This window comes from Chlorocebus sabaeus, chromosome 16 (genome assembly GCF_047675955.1).
Source record: "Chlorocebus sabaeus isolate Y175 chromosome 16, mChlSab1.0.hap1, whole genome shotgun sequence".
In the NCBI taxonomy this organism is placed as follows: Eukaryota; Metazoa; Chordata; class Mammalia; order Primates; family Cercopithecidae; genus Chlorocebus; species Chlorocebus sabaeus.
In genome coordinates, this window is record NC_132919.1 from 19,275,684 (window position 1) to 19,291,699 (window position 16,016).

At 57.0% G+C, this 16,016-nt stretch overlaps 1 protein-coding gene across 1 annotated transcript; it reads right to left on the bottom strand.

The window, feature by feature from the left end:
* Nucleotides 1-876: 876 nt before the first annotated feature.
* Nucleotides 877-11,235, bottom strand: ALDH3A1 (aldehyde dehydrogenase 3 family member A1). Its single transcript, XM_008010632.3, has 11 exons — nucleotides 11,127-11,235; nucleotides 7,776-7,942; nucleotides 6,149-6,380; nucleotides 5,464-5,549; nucleotides 4,931-5,139; nucleotides 4,020-4,137; nucleotides 3,253-3,394; nucleotides 2,425-2,591; nucleotides 1,913-2,012; nucleotides 1,220-1,350; nucleotides 877-1,127 (listed from the first exon to the last, which is right to left on the bottom strand). The coding sequence occupies exons 2-11, from the start codon at nucleotides 7,935-7,937 to the stop codon at nucleotides 1,113-1,115; spliced, it is 1,362 nt and encodes a 453-aa protein (XP_008008823.1). The 5' UTR covers nucleotides 7,938-7,942; nucleotides 11,127-11,235; the 3' UTR covers nucleotides 877-1,112.
* Between the last annotated feature and the right edge of the window lie 4,781 nt (nucleotides 11,236-16,016).

Below are 16,016 nucleotides of genomic sequence, written 5' to 3' on the forward strand. Positions count from 1 at the left end.
GGAAGACTGAAGACGCAGGGGAGAGAGGAAGGTCAGGAGTGGGAAGGGGGTGGTGGTGGCAGGCCACGGACCAGGTGGAGGGTGGGCTTTTATTGGGAGCAGCCAAGTGGCCGGCGGCAGGCGAGGGTCCCAGGCGGGGCCGGGCACACCTGGTGGTGACAGCACAAAACTCTATGTTTTCACAAGGAAATCTCAGCAAAAGCTGGGAGGGTTTTGCTGCGTGATACCAGGAGAGTCTGTGTAGAGGACCCAGAGGGACTGGCCCAGCCTCAGCAGGTCTCCCCCAGCAGCCTCCCCTTACCTGCCAGGCCCAGGCTGGGAAGCTTCCTGGCTCTGGGTCTCACCAGCCCCCACAACACCCAGCTCAGACTCGCCTTGCCGGACCCTGTCCTGGCTCCTCAGGCCTCTGGGGCGGGACTCTGGGCCAGCTGCTGTCCGACGCCACGCCGTGGAGGCACCGTGGGTGCTGGTGCTGCCTGGCCTCGGGTCCTTTGCCCCCATGAGCAGCACTATGCCATAACCAAGGCGTTTTGTGTTGACCACTGCATCGTCTCACAAAGTGACCCCTGCCTGAGATAGTGAAGCGAGTCTGGGAAGAGCGAGCATCAGCTCTCCGTATCTGAACCACTGTGCCGACAAGGCTCAGCCTCCTCAGGCTCTCCTTGGCTGGACACACCAGAGATGGAGCTGACCTCCCCAAGTCTAAAAGGAAGATGAGTGTCACCCTGACACTGTACATGGCTTCCTGGCACAAGGCCCCACCAGCTGATGAGAGGCCTTTGCTGGCACGTCAGTGACCACACTGCGTGGGGCAGTGGGATCAGGCGGGACAGGTCGGTGGGTTCAGTGCTGCATAAGAAGCGCCATATGCCTGCATTTGCTGAGTTAGAAAATTGTATTCATCTCTTTATTGGTCTAGAATGGGGTGGGACTTGGAGTGGGGAGGCCTGGGCCCATGTGGGAGTGGGGTGTGCACAGGACAGCAGGTCAGCAGAGGAGCGCGGCTGGGCTGGGGCTGCAGGAGTGACTCTTCCAGGGCCAGGAGAGCCAGCGAGGGTGGTCCGCACTCTGATGGGACACAGTGTGGCCAGGCCAGGTGGAGCAGCCCCTCCTCAGTGCCAGGTCATCTGTGAAAGGGACACGGATCAGGCAGTGATCCCCAGGCCCTGGTCCCATGCAGCCTGGTCTCCCCCCACCCACAGCCCCTTCCCCCTCTCACCTTGGCCGGGCTCGGGGGGTATCTGACTTTCAGGGCTTCATCATTCATCAGAGACCTCACCAGGCAAGAGCGGCGGTGAGAGAAGGTCTCAAAGCTCTTCTTGCCGTGGTAGGACCCCATGCCACTGTTCCCTGCGGAGGAGAAGTCAGTTCAGGGCTCAGCATCCTGCCCCCAGGATGCCCCAGGCTTCCCTCTCCACCTTGTTGGGTGTATCCCAGAACCACAGGGACAGAGAGGCAGAGCCCCAGCCATCATCACCCATCCTTCCCTCAAATCCTGGGGCCCTCAGCACCCAGCCCCAGGTTGTGGCCCTTTTCTGGGCCTCATGAAGGTGGCCAATGTCCAGGGTGTCCCCAGGGCATCCACGCCGGGGACAACAGTGGGAGTGCCCAGCAAGGGTCTAATCCCAGGTCTGCCACTAAATGGCTGTGTGACCTTTGGCCTGGGTCACCTTTCTCAGGCCTCCATGAAACAGGCCGGTGCACCAGGTGACCTCTAGGACCCTCTAGACTCCCAGGTTAAGTGTGTCTGACGGATGGCAGGCAGAGGCCAAGGCCCAAAAGGAAGAGGTTAGTGGGAAGCTGCGGCCTGGGCCACAGGAGGCGGCCCCTCCTGAATTTGCTGGGTGAGTGTACCCAGCCCTGGGGGCCCCAGAGGGAGGCAGGGAGGCAGCAAGCTCAGCCCCAGACTCACCCACTCCTCCGAAGGGCAGAGAGTGCAAGGTGATGTGGACGATGACATCGTTGGCCGTCACCCCACCGCTGGATGTCTCTGCAATCATCTTCTTAATCACCTGCACCAGGACCCAGCCACTGACCTCAGTCTCCTGTCCACAGGATGCCACAGCCCCCCACCCCACCCTGCCTGGGTACAGCCTGGAGCCACAGGGACAGGAGCAGGTGGAGGCAGAGCCCTAGCCACCGTCTCCCGCTCTTCCCACAGACCGCGTGGCCCTCAGCACCACACGAGCAAAGAGCGACAGCAGCTGCCCCCACGCCTGTGTGCAGGGCCCTGGGCAAGGATCGCTCATTCAGTGCCCTCAGGTGATGCTGCTGTCCTGATCTTAGAGATGAGGTGAAAGGAGCTCAGAAAGATCCAGTGACTTGCCCAAGGTCACACAGCCAGAGAACAGTGAAGCTGCAGTTTGAACCCAGGTCTGTGGGCCCCAGGACCCTGGAGGAGGGCACCCCAGGCCCACTGCCCACCTTGTCGTTGCTGGAGAACACGTAGAGGGCCAGGGGCTTCTCGCGCTGGTTGATGAACTGGATGGCCTCCTCCAGGCTGCGCACGCACACGATGGGCAGCACAGGCCCGAAGATCTCCTCCTGCATCACCGGGGACTGGGGGTCCACGTCCGTGAGGATGGTGGGGGCTGAGGCAGGAAACAAGTCAGAGTTGGATGGCACAGAGACCCCCACGCGGTCAGAAAGTGCAAGCACCTAGACCCCTGCTCCAACCCTTTTCCAGGTGAAGCTGCCCAGGCTTGGAAAAGGGCAGGGACGAGGCCCCAGAGAGGTGCCCCAGGCACCTGTGTCCCGGGTGCCATCTGGGCAGACCACTGGGGACAACTACAGGTTAACCTGTATGGAAGGACCCGAGATCTGTCTCCAGGAGCAGGCACTGCACCCGCCGGCCACCCGATGCCCTGCCAGAATTCTCTTGTCTCTTTGACAAACTCGGGGCCAAGTGGGCCCCATGTAGTGACCCACAGCCTGGGTGCTGGGGGCTCCTCACGGCTTGGCACACCTGGGGCTCCTATGGCCTCTGCTGTCCCTGCTCCTGCTGCCACAGAGGGGCGGGGAGATGAGGCCCCTCTTTCTGGGCCTTTGTTGGGAGCGGGGATTCTGAGGCTGGAGCAGGGGCTGTCCTCAGTCCCTGCCTGCTAGAGTCTACCCCAGGCTCCCTGGTGAAAGCAGTTTATACCCAGCCCGAGGTCATGTCTGCTTATCAAGTATCTGTGCCCACTTGCTGTGAACTTGCTGGGGACCCCTGCAGCCTGGGCAGGTGGGCTGTGCCCTTCAGGGGTCACGCACCTATGTAGCGAGTGGCCGCATCCCCGGTGCCCCCATAAGCCACCTTCTGGCCCTCAATCAGGCCCATCACCCTCTGGAAGTGCCGGGCACTAATGATTCTTCCATAGTCCCGGGACTTCTTGGCATCTTCCCCATAGAACTCCTGTGGAGAAGAGGTGGGGGCTTCGGGTGAGGACGCAGACCCTCGTCATGGCCAAAAGCTGCACAGACACAGGCCAGCAGTGGCTGTCTTTGGGTGGTGGGATTCTGGGTAGATTTTTTTCTTCTTCTTTATGCTTTTTAATCTTTTCCAAATGATCTCTAGTGAGTGTGCATTACCTTTTTTTTTTTTTTTTTTTTTCTTAGAGACAGGGTCTTGCTCTGTTGCCCAGGCTGGAGTGCAGTGGTGCAATCATAGCTCACTGCCGCCTCGAACTCCTGGACCCAACCAATCCTCCAGCCTCACCGCAGCCTTCCAAGTAGCTGAGACAACAGGCATGCACCACCCATCCACCATGGTTGGCTAATTTAAAAACATTTTTTGCAAAGACAGGATCTTGCTATGTTACCCAGACTGGTCTCAAACTTCTGGCCTCAAGTGATCCTCCAGCCTCCACCTCCCAAAGTGCGGGATTATGGGTGTGAGCCACCATGCCTAGCTTGCATTATATTTATATTAGAAGAAAATAAATCCAGTGTTTCCAAATCCCTAGAAGTTAGTTAAGGGGCCAGGCCCACCTTGTGATGGGAGGCTTCCCATCCCACCCCGCCAAGGGTCCAATACTCACTTTCAGTGACTTCTTGAGTTTCTCCACAATTTGGTTCTGGATCGAGGGGTCACAGAGGATGTAGTCGGGGGCCACGCAGGTCTGGCCACTGTTCATGAATTTCCCCCAGGCGATGCGTCTGTGAAAGTCCCAGACTGGACTAAATCCAAAAGGTTCCCCAAGAGCTGCACCTCGTTTTGCAGACCCTTGAGCTCCCTGGTCAGCAGAAGCCATCGGCTGTGACCTTGCCACCAGTGAGTCCTCCCAAGCGGTCTGCTTACTTCTAGACACTGGACCAGGAAGACCCAATGCCCCTGATCGTGTTCACCGGGGACTGGTAGGGAATTTCTAGAGGACGTCTGTTGGGGGCAGCCTCCGTGCTCTCTGATCACGCCCTTGCCCTGCACAGCCAGATGTCACTGCTACACTGGCACCCCTACATCTCTGGGGACCACAGATGTGGGATAGGGAGGTGGCCAGAGCCCTGGCTAGGGTCGGGAGGTGCAGATACGGGATCTTCCCCAGACCCCGAGCGGCGGTGGCTCTTCTCCCCTCTGGACCTGCTCTCCAGAACTCAGATTGCCCTGCCCCAGCAGAGGGCTGGACCCGGTACAGCTCCTTGTGTCCTGAACATCCCACAGTTGCTTTATCTGCAGCCTCTGCTTGGAGTACCACTTCCCCAGTGATGCCCACTCAGCGAACAGAGCTCAGCCTGGACCTCTCCCCCTCCAGGAAGCCTTCTGGGACTCCCCATGCATCTTCTGTGCACGTGGTCCCCACCCCTACCCCCATGTAACTTGCTGCCAGGACCACTGCTCCGTGAGGCAGGGAGTGTCTGTGCTACTCAGAGTGGACCCACATCGTGAGGTGCAGTCAGGTGTGCTGGAAGGCAGAGTAAGGGCCGCTGCAGCCAGCAGGCCAGAGCCTCTCACCGGCAGGCCACGTCCAGGCCACAGTTCTTGTCCACGTAGCAGGGGCTCTTCCCTCCCAGCTCCAGCGTGACAGGGGTCAGGTGCTGGGCAGCAGCCGTCATGACGATCTTCCCCACGCCCGTGCTGCCCGTGTACAGGATGTGGTCGAACCTCTCCTTGAGCAGCTCCGTGGTCTCAGGGACACCCCCATTGATGACTGGGTACAGATCCTTCCAAACAAGGAGGGGGGGGGGCTCAGCGAACTCCAAGCCCCTCCTCGCTCTCGCAAGGGTGGATGGGCAGTGGCCGAGACCAGCAGCCCCGAAGCCCAGCACCCCACCTTGGGGGCGGGGGGTGGTAACCGGCAGTAGACCCCCTTTCTTGGCCCAGGGCCTCTGTTCACCCCAATGAGAGAAGGCAGCTGCTAAGGACCATCTTCAGCGCCACCAGCTTGGTCCCTTGCTGCAAGAATTCACTCTTTCTCATCCCCCAAAGACCTGACCCCAGCTCAGTCATGAGGCCATGGAGTTATGAGGCCCCGGAGGGCACCTCACCTTGTCCAGGTACTGGGGGATGATGGTAGCCAGCAGGCTCGCCATGTTCTCACTCAGCTCCGAGGGCTTGAGGACCACCGCGTTTCCTACAGAGCACACAGAGCCAGGCCTATGCCCAGGGTACCTCACCCAGAGGCGCTGCCCTCCCAAGGACCACACCTGAAGCCTCCCCTCCATCGTGTGTCGTCGGGAGAGTGGATGGGAGAGTTATTGGCACACAAGCACATGCCACGGGGCACACCCAGGAGCACACATGGGCACATGACAGAGGGACACGCACAGGCACACGCTGGCCACAGTTGCACCACCTGGCCCTCTGAGTTGCTGAGATGTTGGAGGAAAAGCAGAAAGGGGAGAGAGGCTCTGGGGGCCTGGATGGTAGAACAGCGCTGGCCCCTTCTAGCAAGGAAGCCCTGGTGCATATTAGGTGACAGAAGCTCCAGCCCCCCAAGGGTGGGGGAAGCCAGGCCCTCTCTCCATCATCAGGTGTGGACACCTGAGCCTGACTGGACCTCAGGCACCAAGAGGCCTGGCTAAATAGCGTGGTCCCCACAGCCTCCTGTGACAGACCCAGCAAACCCTTATCTGACCCTAGGACTCTTCACACAGGCCTGAGCCCGTCCTGGCTCGGCTCCGTGGTGGTGGACGGTGCTCCCCCAGCTTCCCTTCCCACAGGGCCATGCACCTGCAGCGATGGCGCCCACCATGGGCTGGATGGTGAGGTTGAAGGGGTAGTTCCAGGTGCCGATGACGAGGACCACGCCCAGAGGCTCCGAGTGGATGTAGAGCTCATCCTGCTGAGTCTGGGGTGTCTTCTCCACGGGCTCATCCGCAGCCCACTCGGGGAGCTTCTGGATCATGTACTCTATCTCCTCCAGGACGTACACCACCTCCTCATAGTAGGCATTCCATTCGTTCTGCAGGGACAGAGCCCCCGTGAGCTTCCAGGGCCAGGGCCCGCCTGCAGCTGGGGCGAGTGGGGAGCCCCACTGCTCAGCTGCCAGGGTGATGGGGGCCGCTCACTCAGCCCAGGGTGGGGGCAGCCGCAGAAGGCCCCCGGGGGAAGCAGAGCCAGGATTACCCACTTGGACCTATGGGTCTGAGAAGGCCCCTTTCTGCCAGAGGAGGGCCCAGGTAGGTTTGGATGTGTGGGGCCCCAGGGGAGAGGGTGGGTGAAGGGGCCAGGCATGGGCAAGAGGATGGATCCAGGTAGGGGGAATAGAGCTGGGCAGGGGAGAGTAGATCCAGGCAGTGGGGATGGATCCGTGGAGGCGGGGATGGATCTGGGGACGGGGGATAGATCCGGGCACTGGGAGATGGATCTGGGCAGGGTGGACGGACCCAGGCCCTTCAGATGTCTGGAGGGGGATGCAGGACCAAAGGCTGCTGGGCGCTCAGGGCCTCCTGCGGGGAGCAGGGGTGAGAAGAGGGGATGCAGACGGCGGAAAACGTCTCTGTTTTATAAACTTGGGCTGTGAAGAGCAACACAGAAGCTGTAAAGTCAACGGAGTGGGTTTCGTTATTGTTTCTGGTTTAAGCCGAGAACTCCTCCTGAGGAACTCCTGAGGTCAGGAGTTCAAGACCAGCCTGTCCAACATGGCGAAACCCCGTCTCTACTAAAAACACAAAATTAGCCGGGCATGGTGGTGCACGCCTGTTGTCCCAGCTACTCGGGAGGCTGAGGCAGGAGAATTGCCTGAACCCGGGAGGCGGAGCTTGCAGTGAGCCGAGATCGTGCCATTACACTCCAGCCTGGGTGACAGAGTGAGACTCCATCTCAAATAAATAAATGAAATAAAATAAAAATAAAAGTGCAGGAGCAAAGAGGGTGGTCGGTGGGAGGATGGGCTCCGGAGCGCGGGACCCCAGGCAGGAAGTGGGGACAGCAGGGGTCTGCAGATGCGGGGGCGTCTGATCTTGCTCAGGGCGAGGGACGGAACAGCCCCTGTGAGGACTGGGAGCGAGAGAAGAGCCCCCCATGCCCTCCGGGGTGCCAAGCTGCTCTGGTTCCTAGTGTGGAGAACCAGGTGGTCCTGCGTGGGGCTGAGGAATGGCGGGGACCAAAAGTTCGGGGTGTCGGGGCAGCAGGAGGGTTGAAATGGGGGACGCTGCGGGCGGGATGCGGAGACCAGGCCAGGAGTAAAAGGCCAGAGGGCGAAAGGCGGCGGGGAGGCGGGGTGGGGGGGCGCGGGGCCCGGCGGCCCAGGTGGCCCCAAGTTCTTCCTGACCCTCTCCGGGCCGCACTGCCCCCAGCCCCCCGCCCCGCCGCGAGGCCCGGACACTGGCAGACGGCGGCCGCCCAGCCCGAGCACCTTGTGCAGGTCTGCGGCCAGCGCGCCCACCAGCTCCTGCTCGCGCTCCTGGATCAGGCGCCGCAGCGCCTCCAGCTGCTGAATCCGGAACTGCAGCGGACGGGTCCTCCCCGAGCTGAAGGCGGCGCGGGCGCGCTTCACGGTCTCACTGATCTTGCTCATGGTGCCTGGGGACAGAGAGCACCTGCAGCTGGCGGAGGGGCACGAGCGCACCCCGCCTCCCACCCCGCCTGAATGCTATAGGAAGGGACTTCCCTGGGCCCGGGCTCGGCCTTGGGGAAAACGGCCTTCCCACTGGAAGGTCCGCTTTCTGCCTGGCCTCCTCTCCCGCGCCTCACTCAGACGCCTGGGCCCCTGGCTGCCTTGCTAGCCCCTGAGAAGGTGACACCCGCAGCAACACGCGTCCTAAGCAGAACTGCTGCTGGGGGCTCTTGGCAGCGTGCTGGGGCAGGGCCTTTCCCGGCCTCTCCCGCTCCGATACTTGCTTGCAAAGCTGGTGGCACAGTCCCAGATCAACACCCCCAGAGCTCTGCACACACAGTCAGCCACTCTCCAGATCAGATTGGAGGGACACACTCAAGCCGATAAAGGAAAACCCAGCACCACCCTCCTGGCTAAGCCATTGTTCTAAAAAGCGCTGGTTTCTTGGCAGAGCTGAACCGGGCTTGGTGTGTAAACCCATGCGTGCCACACCTGGGAGACCCACGCCCATGCCTGCCAAGGATTCAAAGAGCTGCAGATTTCCACAAAGAGGTGTGAAGGTGATTCCTGCTACCAATACACGAAACCATAGTGGCAAATTGGGATGGCCCTTCTGGGGGCAATTTGGCAATATGTGGCAAAAGTTTTTCAAACGTATATCTCTGTGACAAAGAAGTCCTACGACCTTTCCTAAACATTCACGAATAAGAAAGTCATCACTGTTTTCTATAACAGGGAAATATTGGAAACACCCCAAAGGTCCGAAAGAGGAGACGGTTTAAATGACTCCTGTCACACCCACGTGAGGGATTACTGTGTAGTGTTTAGGGATTAGGTGGAGCAGGCTATTCAGAGCATGTTTGTAGGGGCTCTCTCTACACCAGGGGTGTCCCAGGCACTGAGGATAAGAAAGAAAACAGGTTCCAGGCTGGGCGCGGTGGCTCACGCCTATAATCCTAGCAAACACTTTGGGAGGCTGAGGTGGGTGGGTCATCTGAGGTCAGAAGTTCAAAACCAGCCTGGCCAACATGGTGAAACTCCGTCTCTGCTAAAACTACAAAAATTAGCCGTGAGTGGTGGCAGGCACCTGTAGTACCAGCTACTTGGGAGGCTGAGGCAGGAGAAGTGCTTGAACCAAGCCGGGAGGAGGAGGTTGCAATGGGCTGAGATTGCGCCATTGTACTACAGCATTTTGACCAGGAGAATGGAGACATAATCACAGAGGTCTCCTATTAGATTAGTGGTAGGAGATAAGGCAAGGTTAGTGAGATTTGCTAGAAGTCAAGAGGCTATCAGTGGAAGCTGTATTTGAATGCTTCGGGTAAGTAATATAATTACTTTTAGCAAGACTTCATCAAGAAAGAAAAGAAAAGAAAAAAGAAAAAAAAGAAAGGAGGTTATGGAACAACTCCACCAAGAAAGAAAGAAAGGGAAGGGAAGGGGAGGGGAGGGGAGGGGAGGGGAGGGGAGGGGAGGGGAGGAGAGGGGAGGGAAGGGAAGGGAAGGGAAGGGAAGGGAAGGGAAGGGAAGGGAAGGGAAGGGAAGGGAAGGGAAGCGGGTTATGGAACAACAGACGTACTAGGCGTGTGTGTGTGTGCGTGCATGTGTGTGTTCTAACATGCAAGAAAGTACTAGAACAGTAGCCCCCAACGTGATGGGACAACTGATGGGGGTGGAATCATTGATGATCTGTTTTTCTCTTATGCAATGTTTGACTTTTTACGATGAGCTTGTATTTTTTAAATTTTGGTGCGTTTTAAGATAGGCAATACATGCTCATGAAACAAAATGTAAAATATAGCAAACGGACACAGAAAACGGTCCACCGCCCTCGTCCCTGCTCCATCAGCTGTCAGGTGCTGCCCCACAGAGGGGCGACTGCTACCAGTTCCTGACTCCCCTTCCAGAGATACTCAGCCCACTTGCAGACCGGCATAACTTTTGACATCAGCAGAAATAGAGTATTTCCATTAAAAAAAAAAAAAACCCTATATATCATAAGCAATATATAATTACATTGTATATAGATATATGGTCCTGCCTACATTCCAGCGAGTGGCTTCTGATCCTTTCTCTGCCTCCCCTCCCCATAGGCTGACCCCTAGCCCCAGGCTTTCTGCACAGGGAGGAGGGACCTGCTGGCTTCGAGGGTGCTCTAAGCCTGGCCCTTCCATGGCCCCTCCCTGTGATCTGATAGGAGGCTGGGGAAGCCCCCTCTCTGGGACCTTCTCAGTTCCATGGGCCAGGCCCCTCCTGCTGACCACAACCCCAGCCCTGCAGGAAGGTCCTGCTTCTCTCCCCAGCCTTGTACGGTCAAAGCAGGGCAGCAGCCTTAGGCACCAGCCACCAAGGCAGGCCGCCCAGGTGGGAAGAGTCTGGTGAGCGTGGGACGGGACTGGTCTTGCACCCCAGCATCGTCACTCGGAACTGTGGTCTCTGGGCAGGACAGCCTTCCCAGGCCTTCCCCGAGAGACAGGTTAACAAAGATGCCACTTCACAGAGATGAGTGGAGACCACCAGGTTGCAGCTGCACCCAAATGGGAGCTGCCGCTGCATGCACTGGGGGCCTCCCCAGAACCCGTCGCCTCACACCCCACGTTCCTGCACCCCGCTCCTCTCACCTGTGCCGGTGTTGACTTTGCCCCCCAGTGGCACCCCCTCCCTTCCTCACTGCCTTCTGTGCTCACAAAAGCTCTAGAGTGGCGCCTATGAAGAAGGAACAATGATGAGTGCGTTTTACAGATGAGGAAAGGGAGACTGAGAAACGCTCAGTGCTCTGTCTGGTCTCACAGGTAGCAAATGGCACGTCGGGGCTTGAACCCGCATCCATCTCTGTTGGCAGCTCATGCCTTTACCACTTGGCTCTGCTGCCTTCCCTCCAGTGATGGAGTCTGACGGCCCATCAAGGCCTCTCACCCCACGGCCACCTTGGTGCCTCTGCTCCATGGATTCCTGGGACCTCCGCCTCCGGGTTTGGGGGATGGCAAAGCTGCCAGAGGTCCAGGAGAATGCTCCAGAGATGATGGTCCCGGAGGCAGGGACCAGCCCCCTGGGAGATGATGTAGGACTCTTAACACTTAGGGCCCCCGCTCCGAGGGCAGGCGCCACCTAGACAAGAGAAAAAATAAGGTAAGCAGGGAAGAGGATTACCTTTGACACAGCCTCTCCTGGTAACTGGGGCTCCTGGAACAGCAACAGCCAAGAGGGGACGTATTTAAGGACCCTCCTTCCTGCCCACTGAGCCCTTGGAGTTCCTGCCCAGGAAGTTTGCGTGACAAGAAAAAAAAAATATTCAAATGTGGGGTGTGGCGTCCTCTGGACCTCTGCTCCCTACAGCCCTGGTTTTGGGGATTAGGTCCCGGGCTGTCTGCTTTTGTTCGCTTCTGAAATGCCAGAATGTTTCTGAAGGCTTGGGCAGGGCACACATCTGATCTTCAAAACAGTCTGTGTTCGCCCTGGGCATGGGGGCTGCTGATTGATTCAGCCTGGCGTGGAGCTCTTCCAGCTTTCCAGACTTGCCACTGCCAGATGCGATTCTCCGAGTTCTCTGGTTACATAAGATCGGCAGGGGTCAGCCACGAGCCACGGTGAGAGCATGGCCCCCTCCCAGCCAGCGCTGCCCCGGGCCCTTCACATCCCCCAGTGTGCACAGGGCCCCACTGAGGCAGAGACCCTAGCCCTGGGGAACCACAGGCTGGGGGCTTTTTTTTTTTTTTTTTGAGACGGAGTCTCACTGTGTCACCCAAACTGGAGTGCAGTGGCCGGATCTCAGCTCACTGCAAGCTTCGCCTTTCGGGTTCACACCATTCTCCTGCCTCAGCCTCCCGAGTAGCTGGAACTATAGGCACCCGCCACCTCGCCCGGCCAGTTTTTTTTGTTTTTGTTTTTGTTTTTTTGTATTTTTTAGTAGAGACGGGGTTTCACCGGGTTAGCCAGGATGGTCTCGATCTCCTGACCTTGTGATCCGCCCATCTCGGCCTCCCAAAGTGCTGGGATTACAGGCTTGAGCCACCGCACCCGGCTGGCTGGGAGCTTTTGATGGGCTTCTCCAATCCATAAATCTGCCCTCTCGTTGAATAGCTGAGAAGAGGGCCAAGGAGGGTGAGAACTCTGTGTGGTCACCGAAAACCAGAGACGCTTGGGAAGGAAGGAGTCTGGAAAAGCCCTTCCCACGCCCTCTGATCAATGTTCGCTCGGCTCCTGCTCTGCACCACGCCGTGGGGAGGAGGCAGGTGTGGAACAGACTCTCAGCCCCTCTCACCAGGCACTTCCCGCCACCCTCACCTGCCTGCAGGCTGCTTACCAGCATGGGGTCCCTGCTTCCCATTTCATTCAAGGCAAACACAAGGTCCCCATCATGGCCTACGAGTCCTGAGGATGTGCTCTGGCCCTCCTGCTTCCCTCCACCTGGAGCCGTTTTCCCCTCCATCCACCCACGCAGCTCTCCTCCAATGTGCTGTGGAAAATAGCGCAATGCTGTCCTCTTCCTCTATTATTTTTTCTCTGGAGCATTTATATCTTGTTTGCTACCTGTCCCTTAACTCCTGGCTGCTAGAATTTGGTTCATTCACTGCTGTGATCTCCATACAGCATCTATAGTAGATGCTCAATAAATCTTTATTGACTGACAGAATAAACAGGAAATTTCAAAATCATGTGAACACGGTAATGACCAGGTAGTCAGAGGATGCTAGAGGGGCTGGGGTGAGAGTCCGTGGGAGGGGTCATCATCTGAGCTGAGTGAGAAGCATTTGGGCAAGGAAGAGCAAGGGGGCTGGAAGAGCAGAAGAAAGGCACAGAGGCAGGGAACACTATGTCACGAGAAGGTGCGATGTGTCCACTGTTGCCAGCAGGAGGTGTGGAGGTGAATGACACTCCTGGGGTGGAGGCTCACAGAGGCCTGTAGTCCAGGCCGGCTGTGGGGGTGTGGGGCACTGAGGAGCTTATCAGACAGACAAATGTCGGTTATTTTTTGGTTTAGAGAACCCCCTGGACGGGGCACAGTGTCAGACAGGTCTAGCCCAAAAGCCGCAGCTTCCAGCAATGCAGGCAAGAAATGACGAGACCCCCAAATAAGAATGGGAAACATTCCAGAAACAGCAGAAGGAAGCATCTGCAGGACCTCGCACCTGGGCGGGGGGCCTGGACTGGGTGGTAGGTGCAAAGTGGGGTGCCTCCTGAGAGGGGGAAGAACAGGCGGGGCCCAGGTCAGTGCCAGGCTCTCCCCTTTTCTGGTGGCAGCAGCTGATTATCTTTGAAGGCAACCCCTTCCTACTTGGTGAGATGGCCAGCCAGGTGCCTGCTCCAGGCCAGCCATGGGTTGGGGTGGGCTCCTCATGAGGCCTCCCCAACTCCCCTGGGAATTTGGATCCTGAGTAGAAGGCAGAATGCAAGGCCGAAGGCCATTCGGAGCTGGCTCATCATGGCAGCGGCCCTCCCCTGGGAGAACCATGGAATCAACTAGCAAAAGCCAGCAACGCAGCAGTGAGTACACCAAGTGACCAGAACAGTGCCTGGCGGGCCGAGGGCATCTTGGAAAGGTTAGGTGGCATGGGTGTCGTCGAAAGTGGCAGCAGTAGCGGTGGAAGCGTCAGAGCAAGGAGCCTAGAAGCAGTTCAGATTTACAAAGAACAAAATCTTTGTTTGCGTGTTTGGGTTTTGGTTATAGTTTCAGTAGTGGCAAAAGTGTGGGTTGTGATAGAAACTTACAGATACTTGCTTTTCGGATTTTTTTTTTTTTTTTTTTTTTAGACAGGGTGTTGCTCTGTTGCCCAGGCTAGAGTGCAGTGGTGCCATCATGGCTCCCTGCAGCTTTGAATTCCGGTGCTCAAGCGATCCTCCCACCTTGTGACTACAGGAACGTGCCACCATGCCTGGCTAATTTTAAAAATTTTTGTAGAGATGGGTCTCATTATGTTGCCCAGGCTGGTCTCAAACTCCTGGGCTCAGTTGATCTTCCCACCTCAGCCTCCCAAAGTGCTAGGATTGCAAGCATGATTTAATCTTTGCAAGTCCTAATATGCCATCCCCGATGCCTCATCCTTGCCTGGGCTGTCACTCTCTCTCTCTCTCCCAGGCCACTGTTTTTGCCCTCTGCCTACTCTCCTTGAGTCCAGGCTCAGCTGCCTTCTCCAAGTGGCTGCCAGAGAGACGTGTGGACAATGAGGACCTGAGCATGTCTCTCCCCTGATTCACATCCTTGGGTGGCGCCCCCTTGCTGTCGGGAAGCTTCCTCCCACCGCCTGTGAGCCCCTGAGGGGCCTGGCTCACCGGCCTCACTTCGCACCACTTCCCACCATTCTGACTGCACTGCAGTCCGCTGGCATTCCTTGACTGAACCAGGCAATTTCCTACCACAGGGCCTTTGCACATGCTGTTCTTGCTCCTTGGGACACTTTATCTTCCACTCTGCACCAGACTCTTATCCATGTTCAGATCTCAGCTTCCCTGACCTCTCCCACCCCCCAAATAAAACCTTCCTTGCTTCCAGGAACCTGTCACAACCTGCAAGCATATCTTTGCTTATGTGACTATGTGTTGATTGTTTTTCTTCTCTCCTTGTCCCCCCCATGGACTGGAATGTCCACAAAGGCAGAGATCTCAACTTTTGTTCAGTACCGTATCCTGGCGCAAGGGAGACCTCCTAATATATGGAAGCAGTCCACTCTGCCAAACCATCCCTCGGACAGAAAAGCAATCATTTAGCAAGACGATTTTCAGCAAATTCACCCAAAGCTAGCAAAAAAAAGGGTTGAATGAATGAATGAATGAAAAGCGAGTTTGCTTAAATTTCAAGGAACGTTTAGATTAGAAATAGTTTTTGGGAGGGGAAACCACTTCCTTTATATGAGTAGAAGGAGCCTGGGCATCATAGAAAGACCCATCTCTACAAGAAATTAAAAATTAGCCGGGCGGCTGGGCGCTGTGGCTCACGCCTGCAATCCCGGCACTTTGGGAGGCTAAGGTGGGTGGATCACTTGAGCTCAGGAGTTTGAGACCAGCCTGGCCAACATGGCAAAACCCCATCTCTACTAAAATACAAAAATTAGCTGGTCATGGTGGCGCATGCCTGTAATCCCAGCTACTCAGGAGGCTGAGGCAGGAGAATCACTTGAACCTGGGAGGCAGAGGTTGCTGTGAGCCGAGATCCCGCCACTGCACTCCACCCTGGACGAGGGCAAAGCGGGACTCCATCTCAAAAAAAAAAAAAAAAAAAAAAAAAAATTAGCTGGGCATAGTGGCATGCACCCAGTTACTTGTGAGGCTGAGGTGGGAGGATTGCTTGAGCCAGGAGGTCAAGGCTTCAGTGAGCTGTAATCATGCCAGTGCACTCCAGCCTGGGGGACAGTGGTACACCCTGTCTCAAAAAAATAAATAAATAAAAAATAAAAAGAGTAGAAAAGAGAAAATGAGGCAGTGGGTCTCAGGGATCTCCCCATTGGTTAAAAGCGTTATGCCTCAGGAAGACAAATACCACGTGTTCTCCCTCACGTGTGTGAGCCAAACAAGTGGACCTCATGAAGATAGAGAATACATTGGTAGTTACCAGGGCTGGGAAGGGTGGGGAGGTGGGGGAATGAAGAGAGCTTGTTTAATGGGTACAAATATATACTTAGATAGAAGGAGTACGACTTAGTGTTCAGCCAGGCACGGTGGCTCACACCTGTAATCCCAGCACTTTGGGAGGACGAGGCGGGCAGATCACCTGAGGTCAGGAGTTCGAGACCAGCCTGGGAGACCAAGCAAGACCCTATCTCTACAAAAAATGTGAAACTCCTCTGGGCATGGTGGCGCGCACCTGTAGTCCCAGCTACTCGGGAAAGCTGAGGTGGGAGGATCTCTGGAGCCCAGGAGTTGAAGGCCACAGAGAGCTGTAATCCAGTCACTGTGCCCAGCCAAGGGCAGTCAGTCAACTACTGTTACAGAGCCCCTCTTTGGAGAGTCATGAAGTCAGCAGAACTGGCTGTGCCCGGGACACTTTCCCCCACTGTGCCCGCACCTCCTGGGGACCTGTAGGAAATGATTTCTGGGGCTTCTTCA